This window comes from Podarcis gaigeae, assembly GCF_964106915.1.
Source record: "Podarcis gaigeae genome assembly, chromosome: 1".
In the NCBI taxonomy this organism is placed as follows: domain Eukaryota; kingdom Metazoa; phylum Chordata; class Lepidosauria; order Squamata; family Lacertidae; genus Podarcis; species Podarcis gaigeae.
The window spans coordinates 91,723,367-91,743,421 of NC_139678.1; the positions used below are offsets into that span (position 1 = coordinate 91,723,367).

The following is a 20,055-nucleotide window of genomic DNA, read 5'->3' on the forward strand; positions in this document are numbered from 1 at the left end:
GTTCATCTGAAAGAAGCTGTAGAACACATGTCAGTTTAAATGGTTACCAGCACAAAAAGGCATGATTACATTGTCCAGGGAAAACTGCAAAGGCTGAACAGAAGCTAAAATTAAATGCTTTAAAACTGTGAGTGGGGGGAAGTAGGCAGCATAAATGAAAGTATGGCTGTTAGCTTCTTACAAGATGCAAAGGGCTCACTCACACTTTCGTTTGTGCCATGATTTCTAGGCACAAGTTTGAGAGGTTTTAATTCTTTCTTTTTACAAATTTGTTGGCTTTTAGACAAATAGAAGAACCTTTGGACACTTATCCAGCAGTACATCCAATGGTGTTTGTTTTATCCATTGACTTTAGACATAAACTTACACATTAAACTTTCAAACATATTACTTAATGTACCCTTCTCCACTGAGAATATTGAGTGGTTGGTATAACAAGGTCTTGATTTTGGTCATTAACATAGTTAAAGAAAGGGGTCCACACTTCTTGGAATGTTATGCCTTTAATTGCTCTTCTGTGTCTGGTGAGACGTTCAGACATTGCTGTGTCCCAGATATTATTTTCCCATATTTTAGGAGTATTTCAGTCTGGTTCTTCCATTGTTGAGCTATCACTAATCGTGCTGCAGTCTGTGTTGCAGAGTGGAGCCAAAGTCTATGTCCAAAGATAGTAGGGCTGAAGCAGGATTTGTAATTGTGCATATAATGGAGAATACTCTATTCCAAAAGTTTTCAACATGGGGCTTTACCACCCAACATGAATAATTGAACCAAGATCCCCGCAGCCCTTCCAAAATAAAGAAAAAGGAAGGTTTTCTGCAGATTTGTTCTGATTAGGCAGTAAACAGCGGGTTTTCCTGAGGAAAGTGGCAGGACATAAGAACCACTTTTCAGACATGTGCCTAGAAATCACGGGGAAGATGGAAGCCTGGGTGAGCCCTATGGTTGCAATCCTAAACTCAGTTTCCTGGGAATACGCTCCATGGTTTCGAGTACTGCTGTAGAGGAATGGGCCCCGAAAGAGCTTATTCTAAAACGTGTGCGCCAGCTAAGTTCCTAGCTTAGCCGCACTTACAAAATGTCACCAGAAGTATAGTGCTGCAGCAGTATTATGTCAGTACTGCAACTGATAAAACAAGAGAGGGTTTGGATGTTAAACAAATGACAAGTGTTACGGTCCTCTGGTAAGCCACTTATGATTTGAGGGTTAATTTACATCCTTTGTAAGATCAATGCATCTCTTGCCAAGCACTTACACATTATATATAATGCATGACTGAAACTTTAATGCGCTCTTGTTACTCACTGTTAGTGAGTTTGTTTGTTTATTTACGGGATTTATAAGTTAGACCCTTTTGTGCATGTAGCTGATTTGGAGGGAAATAAGCTGAGGCTCCAATACTTTGGCCACCTCATGAGAAGAGAAGACTCCCTGGAAAAGACTCTGATGTTGGGAAAGATGGAGGGCACAAGGAGAAGGGGACGACAGAGGTTGGACAGTGTTCTCGAAGCTACAAACATGAGTCTGACCAAATTGTGGGAAGCAGTGGAAGACAGGAGTGCCTGGCGTGCTCTGGTCCATGGGGTCACGAAGAGTCAGACACGACTAAACGACTAAACAACAACAACAACAAGTTAGTAAATGGTGATAAAGAAAGAAAGGTTTTGCAGGGCCAACACTGTTCTGTGAAGGCAAGAGCTTTCTGGATTTTTAAAGTATGGCAGTTACTATTCCAGATTCCAGGCCAAATTATTATGCAGTCATACCTCAGGTTACAAACGCTGCGGGTTGTGCGTTTTCAGGTTGCAGACTGCGCCGAACCCAGAAGTACCGGAACGGGTTACTTCCGGGTTTCAGCGCTCGCACATGCACAGAAACACAAAATGACGTCACACGCATGCACAGATGCAGTGCTTCAGACTGCAAACGCTGCGGGTTGCGAACGTGCCTCCCGCACGGATCATGTTCGCAACCCGAGGTATGACTGTATATTTATTGCAGCTTATTCACATGATGTTCAAATGCAGCCTTTGCCAGTACTTGGCTAGGGTGGGTGTTCAGCCTTTCCATCCTGATAACTATGTACAAATATCAATATACTTCCCATTTTCTCCTTTTCGGGGTTTTTTTTTGGGGGGGGGGAGCAAGATGGGACTACAGTAGCAGTTTAAACGTTATGTATCATGCACAAAGATGTCACATACCATGGATTCACAAGTAGTAAAGGTCATTTTAAAACTTGCAAGTGTGTCTATTTAATGCAGCAAATATAGAACACAGATCAGGCTTCAGGGGAAAAAATCCATAATTCATACTGATTACTTACTGAGTACTCACAGAAAGCCCTAATATAAACCACAAGGCAAGTTGCTCCGTGTGTGTGTGTTTTTTTTTTTTGTGTGTGTGTGTGTGTGTGTGTGTGTAAAAGTGAGAAGCTATAAGAGTCGCTATGTTCAGGTTATCATATCTAGGTTTAATAACCCAAGATGTGAACAAGCCTTTTGCCAATACACAGTGTCCATTCACTCCACCATTTACATGAGCCAGCAGACAAACGCGAAAGTCTTTCATTAATTTATAGTTTCTTGTTTTATCTGAACCAAGAAGTTAAGGTTAAAATCTCCAGAATAAGCCACGATATTAAGACACAAACCATTGCTTAATATCCTGGCTTGTGTGAAGCAATTAACTATTTCAACCAAATTGGAAAACTATGGTTAACAGACTTCTTGGTTATTTGCTCACTCACACGAAGGAGCTACATAAGCAGTTAAAAGGTCCACTCAGCCATATTCAGCCATATTCATATTCAGCCAAGATATGATAGTCCAAATGAAGCCAGAAAATTGTGGCCTAGGCATAAAGTTTCACTTTTTTATAGAATAGAAGGTATGAATATACAGACAGGCAGACAAGAAAGTGAAATGAAAGATTTGCCTAGGGGTTAAAAACAGAAGTGAATGTTTGGTATTTAGGCTTCATCATTCATCATTGCATATAGAGCAGAGAGGCTATATATGAGGTAATTGCTATCAATTATATCTTGAATATCACTTTCTTCTGGAAAAGTGCCAAAAGATAGCAATTCCCCCCCCTAAGACAAGTCTCCCCGTAAGTAAATAAAAAAAAAGGCTAATCATTTTTGCCATTAATCACTACCTTGTTTTTAGGCAACACAAAACCTTTGACAACATGGCTTATTTTGAGTATGTGAAAACAACGTTCTGGAGGCTGAGCTTTACCCACACCTGCCACATACTGTCAGCCGAGTTCCCTCTCCAAAAGCAACATTCTCCATCGCCTACACCTTTAGTGCTGGATTTACATATAAGCTAAAAAAAGCTATAGCTTAGGGCCCCACTCTCTTGGGGGTCCCCTAAAAATTTAAAGGGGAGAAAAGCTGGACGTACATTTTCAAAATATAAGTTAAAAAACAAATAAAATAAAACCTACATACAGCAACAGTGTTTTGTGTTGTGTAGGCTCCTATGATGTAAGTAATGTGCCCCGCCAGCTAGCCTGCTCCCTAAAATATCACTGGTTTGCTCATTTCTATATATAGGGTGCCTACATTCTGCATGGACTGGTTGCATGGCAACATGCGCAAATGGCTTTAGATACCTAATAGATCCATAAATTTCCATATAGCATATATTCAACACAAAAAAACAGTGACAATTTGTTGTTGACAAAGAACAGTTGGACATATAAAGGGCCCCATTACCTTCAGTGGCTTAGGGCCTCATCAAACCTAAATCCGGCCCCACCTCATGTTAGAGCTCCCCAGTTTGCTGGTGGGAGGTTCATACACAATCAGCAGACTGCATGAACAAAACAGCTGGAACTCACTGAAATGTTTTCATCATCACTTTAACTAATATGCAACAACAACAGCAACAATTACAAAGCCCTACAGCACTCCAGTCTGAATAACAACCAAAGCTAAATCCCAAACATTGCAGTTGAATTTGCATTCATTTATTATTACTTATTTATTACATTTATATCCCACATTTCTTGCAAGGAGTACATGATATACTCCCCCTACCCATTTTATCCTGATAAAGCTGAGAGACAGAAAGTGACTTGCCCAGACTTGCCCAGTGCACTGCTTTTTATTTTTATTTAATTTATGTTTAAACTTTATTTTTCAGTTTCAAAAAATACTTGGGACAATATACACGAACATTCCATGCATAAACAGTGCAAATTATAACAGTCAAACATTAAGCAGGTTTGTGCAGTAGTCGAGAGTTCATTACAGCAGTGTCCTCTATGCTCTGTCTAAATCAATTGTCCCTGGGGGAGCTTAGTGAACCTCTGGACTGAATGAAGCAATTGCATTCTCTTAAGAGAAAAGTGTGGCGGAGGTTAACCCAAATAAACTTCCTAAATAATTCATTATATAACCCATTATATAAACTTAGGGAACATATAATTAAATGCTGCAAATCTCCTTTCCCTTCCTCCCCCACAACAAACACTCTGTGAGGTGAGTGGCACTGAGAGACTTCAAAGAAGTGTGACTGGCCCAAGGTCACCCAGCAGCTGCATGTGGAGGAGCGAAGACACGAACCCGGTTCCCCAGATTACGAGACTACCGCTCTTAACCACACCACCACACTGGCTCACGTTACGAACTGTGCAGCAGCAAAATCAGTATACAAAGTAGACTTGCTTCATAGCATTATTATAGATTTTAATCAAGTAATCTGAAATGCTACCAAAACTATTAATTATGGTATAGATGTTTTAGGTCTACTAATAAATAATAATAAATCATTCACGTACAAGGCTAATTTAAACTCATAACACTACTGGCTTAATGAAGACAGCAGCAGCCAAAGAGCTTGAAAGTCCTCAGTGGGATTTATGAATTAGGCCTCTGCATCCATTTTTGCTGTAAGCACAGGACAAAACCATGCTGGATCAAATGAAAATGATCCACCAGCACTGCTGATCAGTCAGCTGCAATCCTAGATTGTTTGTAGCCAGCTACTGATATTGATAGGAACACTGCCTCTGAATAGTGGATTTTCTATTCAGTTATAATGACTAATGGCCATTGGCAGACCTCTCTTTGTGGGTCAAATCCCTTAATAAAAGGAGCCTCAACCTGTGGCTTTCCACAGCAAATTCATGGAAGCAAATTCTGTAAGATAATTATGTGTTGCATGGAGAAGTACCTTCTTATGCTTGACCTTAGTCTAGTGCTATTCGGTTTCATTTGTATGGATGACCCTTCATTGTAACATGAGAGAAGGATTGAGGGCTACCAGAAGGAAACTGAAGCTGCACGGCCTTCCCAAAACACTGCAGTCCTCACCTGATGAATGCCATATGCAAGGTAGCTCCAAGGGAGGGTAGAAAATAGGGGCTGCAACAAAACATGACAGTTCACAGAGAGTGAACTGCAATTCCAAAATGGCGTGTTTCTCTATATGTTATATTGTTCTGGTTTGTAAACATCGTAGTGCTGATATTGATAAGTATCATCTAATCCAGGGTTTCCCAAACTTGGGTCTCCAGCTGTTTCTGCAGTACAGTTCCCATCATCCCTGACCACTGGTCGTGCTAGCTAGGAATAATGGGAACCGTAGTCCAAAAAACAGCTGGAGACCCAAGTTTGGGAAACCCTGATCTAATCCCTTATACTCCATCTCAGGCACTGAGATAATCTCATGGAGCACTTCCGAAGGTTCTCTGCACCCTGAGCTTTAGCTGGCCTTCACTAAGGGCCTGAAGCTTTTTAGTGTACAAGGTCTGCCCTCTGGAACTCCCCGCCAGTAGAGGTTTGGGAGGAACCACCCCTGCCTTGTATCAGACATCTTCTGAAAACTGTGCTGTTTAGACAGGCCTTCACAATATGAATTACTCTTTTTAACCACAGGTATCTACTGATCCTTTACTGATGTATTTGGTCAGGTTTTATGGATATTTATGGATTTCTTTTATTATATTTTGCATGTTTGTAAGCTGTCTTGATATACTTTAGGAAAGTGTGGGTTTACAAATGTTTTAATTAATTAATTAAATGCTCTGGCAGTCATTCACAAAGAATAATGCCATGAGACAGACAACACTCAAAAACCAAAATATCCAGAGCACCCTGGATATTCAGAGGTAAGCATGAACATTATGCTTCAAAGAACACTCGCTTCTAAGTACAACTTTGTACCACTCTGCATGACTCCGTACCACCAACTGAGCTCCAGGCGCCCCAGTTTTGCAAACAATAGTAATACGTGCTTTGCTCAGTCGGTTCAGACATAATTTACTTCTTAAAACATGCCATGGGGATTTTGTTTTTAAAAGCAACATTTCCCACCTAATCTCTTAATTGTGAAGTCTACTGTAAAAAGCCCTTTTCTTGGCCTCTGTGTGAATGCCAGGGATTAGGGTTTAACCCTTTAAAAAACACTTATAACACAGTGAACGATGTGTGCAGGAATCATCATTTAGTATTCCTGTTAGGCAGACAGCTGATATAAACGTTTCATCAGTCTCAAATGCAGAAAGGCAATTTGAAAGTAAGAGCCCAGCTATACTGAAGCCAACATTAAAGTTATCTCCCCTTTGATTTCATCAATTAGATCAAGGTTTAAAAGACCAACCTATATTGCTCGACAGCCTTACAGAAAGAGAAACTTCAAGGCTGGATTCAAGTAACAAGTCCCCCCTAGCAGAAGCCCACACAAGAACTTACATTAGAATGAAGGGGTGCCCATCTCTCTTCCCACCCTGCCAAAAAAATTGACACTGGGGAGAACCCCCCAGAACAATTCCTGGGGGGAGAGAATTGTCGCACATGGCAAGCTGAAATGACGGAATGATTGCCATAGTGCTAGGCTGAATTGCTTTCCAAGATGTTGTTTAGTTGCACTTTATGTAAAAGGTTAACATCCACATCACGAAACTTTTAACTAGAGCAATGGAAATGTCGACAGCATCCTCAATCCCAACTGGTGTTCAGAAGAAAATATTAACATTATGAGTCAAACAACATTGTTTCTTTGGTTCAAGGGTATGATAATCTTTTCCTGTTGTGGATGGGGGATGACGATGAATACAGTAAGTGTGATGAATGACCGCTATATGCAAAATGGGAGAAAATGTTCATTTTCTGATTAAAAGAAAAAGTACAACTGGGGGAAAAACAACCCTGGATCACTCAGCCCTAGCTTTTACTCCAATTCTGGCAGCTAACAAATGTTTCTAGAAATACTCCTTTGACAGCTGCATACGTAAAAATATTTAAAATTCGTCTTAAATTTATTGTTCTTCAGGAAAAAACCACACACACCAGGAAATATATCAGATCTTGGCAAACAGTGAACGAATCCTGAAATGAGGTACAATGTGCCAAAAGAAAGCAAAGAGGGAGCGTTTTAGCAGAACAATGCAATCTTTGTGGGTCAAACTGTAATTTAAAGGTATATTTACATTAAATGTAATTAGACTTAATTGGATGCTTTGGGCTAAATGGCTAACTGTTTATTACTGAAGGCTGTATAGTCCAACAGATCCATTTCTGTCAGCTATCTTTTAATACTTTCCCCCTAGGTCTTGGCACTATTCCAATACACTACAATTGTTAATTTAAATATCTTAAACAGACATGTGAAATGGATGCTAAATCATAGGTGTTGTCAGTGAATGTTGTGTTCGTGCTTCCGTGATATTGGAATGGTTCTAGTTGTAAGATGGGGTGGGAAAACTCAGGCCTGGGGGCCAAAGGGGCCCTTCTCCAAGCCTCTCTCTAATAATAATAATAATAATAATAATAATAATAATAATTTATTTATACCCCGCCCATCTGGCTGAGTTTCCCCAGCCACTCTGGGTGGCTCCCAATCAAGTGTTAAAAACAATACAGCATTAAATATTAAAAACATCCCTAAACAGGGCTGCCTTCAGATGTCTTTTAAATAGAAGATAGCTGCTTATTTCCTTCACATCCGAAGGGAGGGCATTCTGTTTAGGGCTTTAAAGGTCAGCACCAACACTTTGAATTGTGCTCGGAAAAGTACTGGGAGCCAATGCAGATCTCTCAGGACCGGTGTTATGTGGTCCCAGCGGCCACTCCCAGTCACCAGTCTAGTTGCTGCATTCTGGATTAAGTGCAGTTTCCGGGTCACCTTCAAAGGTGGCCCCACATAGAGTGCATTGCAGTAGTCCAAGCGGGAGATAACTAGAGCATGCACCACTCTGGCAAGACAGTCTGCAGGCAGGTAGGGTCTCAGCTTGCGTACCAGATGGAGCACAGTTACCCCATTCTATCGGGCCTTTGGGACACTCCTCACCCAGCATCCCTCTCTCCAGGCAGCACTCCTCAACAGCCCTGCCTCACACCCTTCTGAAGTGTTTCTGCCACACTCATATATGTCACTGAACCCTAATAATGCTTCTAGGTCGCCTGGATGGAGGATAGAGAGGTGTGTGTGTGTGTGTGTGTGTGTGTGTGTGTGTGTGTGTGTAGAAACTAGCCTACTGCGCCAAGGTGAAATTTGCATTTGCTGCTCCACCCACTTTTGCTTTTGATCCCGCCCACCACTGGCATGTAGCCCACAAAGGGCGATGTGGCCCATGGGCTGAAAAGGGTTCCTCACCCCCATTTCTAAGAGGAGAAGCCTCTACACTTCTGGGAAGAAGGCCTACAGACAGAAAGTGACAATTACTCAACGTTTTGCTCTGGTTGTAAAGGAAGGTAGAGACACTTATGATGAAGTCTCAGTCTTTATGGGAGCATGACTACTAGGCACTCTGGCATTGTCAAATGTGATCTGGAGAGGGAGACTAACTGTGTCTAATCACTAATCAAACATAAGTATAAATCCTTCCCACTAATACAAATTTCATGCCTGTGTGATTTGATGGGAGGACTTGCCATTAAGTAAATAAAAAGCCACCAGAGGTGGCCTGAAAAGTTGTTTCAAACTGCGCTAATCGCCAAGTAGCTAGATTTCCCCCTGTATCCTAGCCTGTGTTTTACCACCTTCGTGAAAAGCTTTTCTACAACATTTGCTTTTGTTATCACACAGCGTATACTGTACACTCCTGTTTCTAAACAGATCCAGACTGTGTAGCAGAAAGCTGTTAACTGGCATTAATGGACCCAGTGTGCTTCCCCAGAAAGAATAACATAACAGGTAAGAGACAAAAAGAAAGCGGGGGGGGGGGGGAGGTTTTCAATTTCTACAACTATCCTGAAGCAATGCAAACAGAGCATTGGCATGAATTTCAGAGGAAGAATAAATGGGTAGCAAGTATCAGAGTGCATCCTATTAATTGAGCGCAAATTACTAGAAAGTATCTGCCAACAACTGTAATCTGGAACATCACTTCTTCAGGTAACTCTATGGAATAGATCTAATGCTCAAGTTAAGTCACAGGAAGCTGAAGTTCCTAGTCCACCAAGCCTAAGGAATCTGTCGGCTAGCCTTTGAAGGGATGCATTTTGATGCTCTGTTTCATTCTGTCTTGTATTTTTTACCCTATTTTTCAGGGTATGTAACCTCACAAGATAGCTTACATGTACAATAAAAACATAGCATAGAATTGTAAATTATCCAAATGCAGACCAGAATAAGTACATTTTAAACCATCTGTTAAAAAAAACATGCAGATGCCATGGGTATTCCAGAGGTCCTGGCCCCCATTTCTTCTTTCCTTCCAAGCTTTGTTTGAATACATACAGTTACCCAGTTTCCAGTTACGGATTGGTTCCTTTGCATTAATTATAACCCCTACCCTCCCGAGCCAGCACAGGCAATGTCCAGCAATGGTAAAAGGGGTTGCAGTGCAACAGCTAATGTGCACCCAAGGTTGGAGAAGGCTGACTCTGAACTTATGCCCAAATTCTGAAACTGCTTTTGTGCTGTTCCTTGAAAACCGCTACTTCCCAAAATCAATTGTGGGAGTGAAGTCCTTGACCACATATTTAAAGAACATGAACCGAGTTTATCCGTTAGAAGAATGCCATGTACACATATGACTTCATGATCATAACAATGTGAAACAAGACTAAATAGGAGTCTGATCCAACTGTAATATTTACCCGCCTGCAGTACTGATGTTATTAAAACCCCATGCTACAATTTAACTTGAGAGCAATTTCAGTGATACAGCTAAAGTGATTTTAAATAATGACTGAATCCCTTGCTACGCTTAGGATCATTCGGTGAGGTTGCTGCCATCAGGATGAAGAGGACACCTATTTGCAAAGAGCACTTCCCTCTGAAATTCTTATCATCTTAACATGTTGCTACTAAGGAATTCAACAAAATCCAGCTCCTCAGCATTTTCTGCTCATACAGGGCCAACAAAATCTCAGGAATAGTGATGGAAGAGAATAGTAAAAAGCTTCTCTGGTAGCTGATGATGTCGGCATTAATAAAGGCTAAGGATTTCTTTACAATTGTTTTAGTTAAGCTTCCTCTGGCGATCTGTCACAAGACCCACTTTGCTTCTAATGCGATGCCCATTCCTGGCACCTGTCCATTCCTCCTTCGCTCAACAAGACGCAAAGGCTGAAAGAGCTGAGCTAAAAAAACGAAGTGCAGAATCCCCATCCCCCTGCATTATATTCAGAGTGAGAAGAATATGCAAAAGGGGTATGAGCACCACACTGGAAAAGCAAAGCAACAATATAAGGACCTGGGGGTCCATGTGACCCTGAAAGCCTTATTTGATGTCTTGACCTCCAGACCAATCCAGTTCCACTATTACTTCAAAAACAAATTAGCACCATTTATTATTATTATTATTTTAAAAAAGACTATTTGTGTAGCCTGTTAATTATGTAGTCAGAACAAGCATTTGATGGGAAACATGAACATACCTGAATAAGAGAAACGTTGTGGAGACTGAGTCTGAAGAGGTAATTCCTGTGTGAGCAAGCAAAGGAAATTTTTTAAGTATTAGAAGTTGCGCAAAACCTTTAAAGTGAATTTTTTTAAAATCATTGCACTACTGTGGCTCAGAAGCAGCATTTATGTAGACTGCGCACCAACCCTGCAGCACCAATCAATGAAAAGCTAATAAGGGGTCTCCTTGTTTGCTCATCTTTTAATGCACTTGTAACAACAAAAGGACTCTCCAATACCCTGTACAAAGAAAGCTGAATTTCTGGCGAGATTTGAAACTTGCCATTCTCTCTCTCTCTCTCTCTCTCTCTCTCTCTCTCTCTCTGACACACACACACACACAGAGAGAGAGAGAGAGAGAGAGAGAGAGAGAGAGAGAGAGAGAGAGAGATGGAACCTAAGCACTGAATCTACATCAGGCTCTAAGCACAGCAGAATCAAAAGTTCTCAGCCTCAAAAGTACTCCAGTGACATGACCACTTGACCACATGACTCACACTCTTCCCATGGAGCCAAGGACAGTAAACAGACACACAAATTAAAAAGCAAAGCAAAAACATTATAAAACAGTTAAAATAGTCTAAAAACAAGTACAATTTAAAACATCTAAATGCAGTTACAGTTAAAAACTTTCTTCCATCCAATAATCTTGGGGTTGCAGGGGAAAATATTATTCAACCATCAGATGCCTGGGTAAACAGAAAGTTTTTCGAATTCCTCCTGAAAGTAAATGGTGATGAAGACAGGCACAACTCACTAGAAATTCTACCACCAGAGAAGAACTACTGAAAATGATCTGTCACAAGTCAATGTCAACCAGGCAGCCCCTGGAACCACCATCAAGACCTCACCTGGCAATCGTAGGGTCTGAGATTGTTGGTATCAAGGTGAACTACTGTCTTAGGTACTCGGGTCACAAGCTATTTAGGGCTTTATATGCTAGTAATAGGACCTTGAATTTGGTCCAGTAGCTTACTGATAGCTCACTGGGTTGTGAGTCCTGGAAATTGCCAACTTACCAGAACATCTGAGGAAGAACAGAAAGCCCAAAAATAAAAGGGAAATCTGAGACCACAGCCTTTCTTCCTATCATTCCACATCAGCACCACAGAATTTCACTATCAAGCAGGAACAGAATAAATAGGCGGGAAACAATCAATTTTGTTTAGGGAAGGTGCACAGAGATGTCTATCTGGCACACAAACATGTTGTCATGTGCAAGTAAAAATGGCTTCTGCAGGCCAGCTGTATTTTGCACACCCCTTCCATGTATCTTTTGGGTAAAGCAAAAGATGCATGAACGCTTTCTCCAACTAAAATTACCCCCCCCCCAAGGGTATTAGCTACAGAATGCAAATATGTTCTGCTATCCACAGCTAATTTCAGTGGAGGAGGGTTGGAAAAGTTACAATTTGGATCAAAACCGCAGCATGAAGGGAAAGGGTTAAAGTTAAGTTACTTTGATCAGCACTATAGTAGCCCTGATCCAAACAGGTTCCTATGACCCTTTTTAAGCCTCTCCCCTCAAAAGAATGACATCAGGAAATCCAATCATGGATCACCCATGCTGCACACAGTTTAGCCCCAAGACTTCTAACATGTACATTTCTTAAGTTCTTTTTTCTTCTTCTTTCTGTGAGTTGAGAAAATTGTTTACTCAAGCAACTGCTTGATATTGTTTTACAAGGTAGCTTGGGCTTTGATTTATGAATTCAATTTTCTCCCACTTGGATTTCAAGTCCTGAACACAGCACCTGCATTTAAAATCTTACCTGGACACACCGCCAAATCCTCACACAAAGCCTACTTACAACACCCATACCACATAATCAACACACTTGCTCTCCATGATGCACATCTAAAAGATTCCTATCTACCTTTGACAGTTAACGACAAGTCAAAAGTTCCTCCTCTTCTTCTTCTTCTTCTTCTTCTTCTTCTTCTTCTTCTTCTTCTTCTTCTTCTTCTTCTCAGATGTACCATGTTTTGCCTCTCTGCTGCTGTCAACAGTATTGTCATAGCTCAGGAGTTCCTTCGTGCATCACTCAGGTAACCCCAGAAGCTCCAAGAGGAACTCTGGCACTGCAGTTCCTCTCTACACCAGTATCACCCTGGGTTTGATGGGGACAACACAGAAATTGTGAGGAACCTCAGTGTCAGCATAGGCGAGAGAGCAGTCCTCATGTTACCCAAGTGAAGCAAGGACTCCAGTCCACTGCAGCAACTCCCACACCACAAAGGCAATGCAAGAAAGCATCCTTAATCCATATTCTAGAAACAGGCCAGAATGCTAATCTATGGGTAACAAAATAACTGTCCTTCTTCAAGTCAGAAAGACCAAGAAGACAGTGAGCAGTCGGCTGCTTTTAGATGCATCAAATATAAATTTTTACGTGTTTTTATAATTTCAACAGAATCTCTGTGGTCTCACTGCCTGGAGCTAGCCAAGGCTTTCCGTCACATAAGAATGTGCGGGTACCATGTTTTATAAACAGAACTTCTGTTACCCAAACATTTGATTATCCACATCCTTTTAACATCTCCAAGGCATTTGGTTCAATGTGTACAAGCTCTGTTGTTACTGCCTAGCAATAAATTTAAGATTTCCATGGTTATACTGTATATCTTATTATTTTCTTTTTTTTTCTTGTTGGACACAGAACCCTGATGCAGTTTCACCAACTTTGGCTTTTGATTTGTAACTCTAATTCATCCATGCATTTTTCTTACAACCTTTAGGGAAATGTCATCTTGCCATTGCTAAACTAATATAATGCATAATGTATCAAAAAAATTCCAATGTGCTCCTCAGGGAGTTTGACCATTCATAAGCCTCAGGTCCCAGTTTACCCAGAGCAGGGCAACCTGAGGTTTAATGGCCATGAATTACTATACTGTTGTTAAGAATGCTATTTAAATGCATTGGTTTTGGAAGACTCATAGTAAGTATTTGGGGCTTGTTCCAGGTTTCTGGACATGCTGTATATTTTGACTGAATAAACAACTTTAATATTATTTCTTCCATGGCTACTGAATGAGAATGGGCAGCCAATCTAATGAAGAACAACTCAATAAGGAGTAGCATATTAATTACAGGGAACAGGTACAGTCAGCTTTCTCAGGAGAGGCCACTGACATCAATAGAGCAAGTATCTTCAGATCAAAAAGCTGTCAATACAGTACAATTAACTTGCTGGGAAATGTGACTAGGGTACTCAGGTCACTAACAAGACAAAAATGCCAAAACCCTCTGTTGGCCTTTGTTTTATTTATTTTTTCTTTCCTCAGATGCACCATGACACCATCCCAAACTCTTGTCAACACTGCTTATGTAGAATGCCAATAAAATAAAATGTCATGCATTTTAAAGGCATGTTGGTGTTGAAATGATGGGACATTTCCACAGTAGATGTAACAGATTTCTACATATGGCAAATGTGTGGTTTTTGTGCCAGAGAAACCTCCACCGCTGGCTTCCATATATAGATTCTAGGAAGCAGAAATTTCTAATAAGACATCCAGGTGAAAAATCCAAGTCCACAAAACCAGTTCTATAGTTGAACCAGGTTATTTCATCTCTCTCACAGCTTTGCATTTCATTAGAGTTTACATGCTGTTGTAACATTAATTTTGGATTCTCAAAATCCTGTTTCCGCCAACTCATTTCATTTAACATTGCCAAATCTGTTTATCTCACAAAACGGATTTTTTCCACCAGTGCCAAACAGCCAAGTTTGATCCCTAACATCTATTGGTGTTCATACAACTAAGTGGCTACAAGCACTTTGACACAGCAAACATGCATACACAGTGTCTCACTGTGCATATAACCTGAGGACTACAAATTCCATCCTGCAGTGGGACTTGTGAGCAAATACTCACGTGCAAATATTCCTGGCCACCCGGGGGGCGGGGGAGGGAAATGCAGAAACAAGAAACAACAAAGTGACTCAAGTTCCATCAATACAGGTATAATTTATAAGTGAATAACTGAATTGCAGTTAAATCTGAAGGCACCAAACAAATTTGAGCTAATGCTTTAAGATGGTGATTACCTTTCTCTCCAACAACCTAGTTTATTTTGGGATTTCTTAAGAGTTAAACAGCCGTACAAATCTCACAGACAAATTCTTCCATAATCTCTTTTTAATTCTGCTGTGCCTGGCTGGCAAAAGACAAAATCCTTGCCGTACCTAGCACCATAAAAAAGCATGACCTGGGTCAGGGCAAGAGAACAAGACAAAACACATAGTTAGAAGGAGCTAAGAGGTACTTATTCTCATAACAGTCAATGCTATTTGTGTGCTTATGGAAAAGTCACTTGTGAGATTGCTATCCTGAAAAGCCAAATAAACGTGGCACAAACAACATATTTAATACAAATCATATTACACAAGGATACTGACAAGCTGGAATGTGTGCAGACATCTGGAAACCAAGCCTTATGAGGAACGGTTGTGGGAGTTGGGTATGTTTAGCCTGGAAAATAGGAGACTGAGAGGAGATATGATAGCCATCTTCAAATATCTAAAGGGATGTCACATTCCCTTAGATGAATATGTGGAGCAAGCTTATTTTCTCCTGTTCTGCAGGGTAGGACCCAAACTAATAGCTTCAAGTTATAAGAAAGGAGGTTCTGATTAAACATCAGGAAGAACTGTCTGATGGTAAGAGCTGTTTGACAGTGGAACGGACTTCCATGAGAGGTGGTGGGCTCTCCTTCCTTGGAGGGTTTTAAGCAAAGGTTGGATGGCCATTGGTAATTGATGCTTTAGTTGAGATTCCTGCATGACAGGTGGATGGACTAGATGACCCTTCCAACTCTACAATTATTCGAAGAGAGGCCCCCACTACCCTTCCTACATATTTGCTAGTTTTTATGGGAAGGATGAAGCAAAGTGTTTATAACAAGTGTGGAAAAACAAATCTGAAGATATCTAAAAGCCACCACCTAATCTGTTTTGTAATGAAAGCACAGAACTTCTTACAAAAGGTTTATAAATATTTCACAGGGTGTTCGAAGCCAATTTGCGTGCTGTCTTATCGGCAAAGCTCTTCTCTTCAGGCACGATGCCCATCAGCAGTGGGGAAGTTGTTTAACAGAAATCTCCTTTCTAATTGAAATGAAATTAAGAACTCAGCCATCCTGCTGCATTGTGTGGAAAGTGTTTGAACCCAAGTTCTTTTCTACAGTTTCTGTTTTTATTTCCTCTTGGGATGCTTCTCTCACATATCCACATCACATACACCATCTGACCATCACTATTTCACAGTGATCCTGCATGCACACCAACACAAAACTGATTCTAAGCTGATAAACTGCAATACACAAACAATCTTTCCCCCCTCAAGCTGCACATGATCTGCAGAAAGTTAACACTGAAATGCACATATGTCATGGAAAAGCAGTCACTCAATGCAAGAGGTGGTCTGGTTGAGGCAAATCTTGATTAACTCAGAACCACCAAATTATGTGTACAAATCCATTTTAAAACAGATTCCTCCTCCATCCCTGCTTTCACTACATGCAGGATGGAGATAACATGTGGTTGGTGAGAAACAAAGAGGGGGAATGGTCAAAGGGCACTCAAAGATTGGTATTAACTAAAAAAAAGTATAGAGAAGGACCTGGGGAAAAAGTCACACAGCCTAAGTCCAACTTCCTCTGGTTTCTATTATCCACATCAGCTAACAGCTATGCCAGAGGATCACATCTAGCCCTGCAATATATGAAGTAATAATGAAGAGGGAAAATGCCTTTGAGCATGTGTACAGTGGAGAGAGGAACAACAAGCAAAGTAGAACAGCAAGTCAGCAAATACAGGAACTCCATTTCAGTTACTAAATTTCACGTGAAAGAGTGATAGTCAATCAATCTGGATTGGCTGAGTACCAAATGAAATATCAGTTTCCTAGACAGTTCTCAACTCATGCCTGCCTCTTGTTTAAAACATTCCTTCAATGCAGCACTGCATGTTCTCTCATGTGTGTATATATATATAATGCCCATTAACTCCAAACAAGTTCCATAAAAGCAGAGCTATGTGTATCAACAATTTAGATGAGATACTGCAGCTTGCAAAGCATTTGAATTAAACCTATTTGTGTGTATTTGCACATATTATTTAGCTTCCACTAGCCACAGAGAGCATGTAGGGTATATAGAGGCATATTCAGTAGACAGTTCATACTTGGGACTACGCTATCAACAAAGGCCTTCCCAAAAGGCTCCTAAATAATCTTATCTGTCGCAGTATAAGAGGACAGTCAGGACCTCTTAATAGCTTTGCAACTTTCCAAGAAGCAGGGAGCACAAATAAAGGAACTGCTTTCACAATGGAGCTAAAGTAAGCAGCATAGACCCTCCAAGGATCTGTGATGGGGGTGAGCATCCAAGTCTGCGGATGTCACTAAATTATTAATCTTGCGCTTACCCATATATTTTCCATAAATAAAAATAGCTGGAGAATTTTCAGCAGAAAAATGGCATGAGGGAAAAAGTTAAGTTTCCCTCTTCCTCCGTCCTGTTTAAAGACAACAAAAACAAACTTCATATTGCAGTCTCAGCAGCTGCACTGTATAATTGTTTTAAAAAAGAAGTCTCCCGCCCCCAAAAAAGTTATAGAACTATGCATGACTCGTAATTCCAACTTTAGCAACCTCCAGAATCCTCTCAACCTCAAAATGTTACATTCACTTTGCATTCATTCAGGGAGTTGGTCGCAGCTGTCACAGTGCAGAGCAGCTTCCTTCCTTATTCTATGCTACTGTCGCAATTTTGCTTTTTAAAAAGGATTTGAAATAATGGGTCCCTCACACTATCACTTACCACAAGGTTACCTTCACCTTAGCAACTGCCCTCTCCAAGTCAACTTCAACACCCTTTCTTTGTGAGCCAGATCAAGCTATGGTTGAAATTTCCATCCTATTTCAGACTGTCTACAGGTTTAAAGTACATACACACACTGCACTGAAATTACCCTTTCTGTTCCTCTTCTCTCCCTAGAGAAACCTTGAGACCTTTAATTACCTGTTTCTTTTCCTGTCTATCATAAATACAGCTTCCTAACTAATTTTCAAGGGTTCTTTACATCTTTCTATAGATTACAAAGGGGCTTTTCTTTCCCACCAGGTCGTTACTAGACGTGAGTAGCCCGTGATGTGACTTTTAAATCGGTGCCTTTCTTTTGTCTCCCAGGAAACACAGCAGAACCATGTTGGTAGAAGGGAGGTTGTTTACTCTCCACAGTTTCTTTTGCCCCTTCCTCCCAATAATGTAGATAAAATCTACACAACTCTCTCTCTCTCTTTGCATCCACATTAACATGTCAGACAGGCAAGATAATTTCTCATCACTTGGTAGGGGGTAAACACAGCAGATTACAAGATAATACTAAGGCAGCCTATTCTAACATCGATAACTCATCTTAGCTCATTCAGTCTTGCATATACATTAGGTTTAAGTCTGCTGTATATCATGATTCACTATAAAGAGCTGAGGCACACAAGACATAATTAAATCCAAGCTTTGAACTGAAGAATATCACATCCTTAACTCTGTGCACATTAAGGGCAAGAGATCAGGACTGAGCCTATGAGGAGCCATGGAGGCAAGCATTAGCACATTAGTCACCAGAACCACATCCAAGGCTGAGTCTTCAAGATACTGCCTAAGTAAAGATGTCCACATTATCCTAGGGATTCATGAGATCCAGCAGATTGCTTTTTCCTGATGAAAGCTAAGATTTTGAGGACGTAAAATCCTGAAACAGATTCCACATGCTAAGCAACATCCATCCTTGTGAAATAGTAACAGTCTTGACTACACAAACAAACAACATCAGCCAAGCTTTCCTAGGCAACTTTACATCAGAGTTTCCTAGACTCATCATGTTGTGAATAGAATATACATATATCTAAACATTATTGTATACCTACATAAGAATCCTGGTTCAACCAGAGCATTTATATTTAAATGTTCAATCTCCTAAACTCCATGTGTTCGCCTTAGAGATGGTGATGTTGACAATTAACATTTTTATGCCACATAACTGTATATGGGTCTTCTGGTTCTTCTTTAATGCTCACGTACTCACTTATGAGGTAAGTTAGACTGAGTGACAGTAACTGCCTCAGGATCAGCCAGTTAAGTTTCATTAGGAATCTCACCCTGAGTATCCCTGCTCCTAGTCTGATGCTCTAACCTTCACACCACACTGACTATTTTCAGCACTACATAATTAATTCCAGATTTATAGTTGTGAAGCTCTATCTGAGACAAAACAGGCTAATGTCAAATCATATATGCATGTATATATTAAAAATGAGAAAAATGCAGTATTTGCTCATAATGTATCCTCAGCCATGGGCAAATCACCAGCTTTTGACTTTGAAGCAGCCTCATTATTGGAAACTGCCATAATGTTTATTGATCATTTACTCAGGTGATTTATAACCCACTCTTCATAAAATAACTTCCACAGTTGAGTACAACACAGAAATGTATACTATTGTGTGTATAAAAATAACTGTAGTCAAATATAGTTTGCAGTATAAACTCTGTCACAACTACTCCTCTAAAAATTATTACTTTAATATTTTCTTTTGAAAAATATTTATTTTCAGATATTTTCAGAAATTCTCAAGGGGGGATTACTGCCATCATTCCTGACCACAGGTCATGTTGGTTGAAGCTGATGGGAGTTGGAGCCCAACAACACCTGATGGGTCACAGGTTTCCCACCACTGGTCTACAGTGAGGGGGAATAACATGGCCAAGAGAGTGTGCATGTCAGAATTATAATTGTAATCAAACATGATTCCAAGATTTTATTTATTAAATTTACACCCCATTCTTCCTCTCAAAGAAGCCCAACAAGAGATAAAATGATTAAAACATCTTAATTCCAATATAGATGCAGCTTTGGAAAGGTCTCCACTTGAAATAATAGTCAAAAGAGGAGTAGGTGCTGAAAAGACAGCCAAGATGGCGCATGTCTGATATACAAGGGAGGGAATTCCAAGGGGCTGGTGCCACAACACTGAAGGCCTGATTCCTACATTGTGCAGAATGGACTTCCTGATGAGAAAGTATCTGCAGGAGGTCCTTCGCCTGCAGAACATAGTGATAGATTGCATATATAAGGGGTAAGATTATCTTTCAGGTATTCTGGACACATGCTGTACAGA

The 20,055-nt window shown here is 40.4% G+C and overlaps 1 protein-coding gene across 9 annotated transcripts in view; it reads right to left on the reverse strand.

The window, feature by feature from the left end:
* Nucleotides 1-20,055, reverse strand: part of SEMA5B (semaphorin 5B) — a 353,564-nt gene that overhangs the window by 119,755 nt on the left and 213,754 nt on the right. For all 9 annotated transcript variants that reach the window (XM_083734995.1, XM_083734993.1, XM_083734992.1 and 6 more), the window contains one exon: nucleotides 10,842-10,887. In XM_083734995.1, the coding sequence (XP_083591121.1) occupies nucleotides 10,842-10,887 (46 nt within the window). The remainder of the gene's footprint in view (nucleotides 1-10,841; nucleotides 10,888-20,055) is intronic.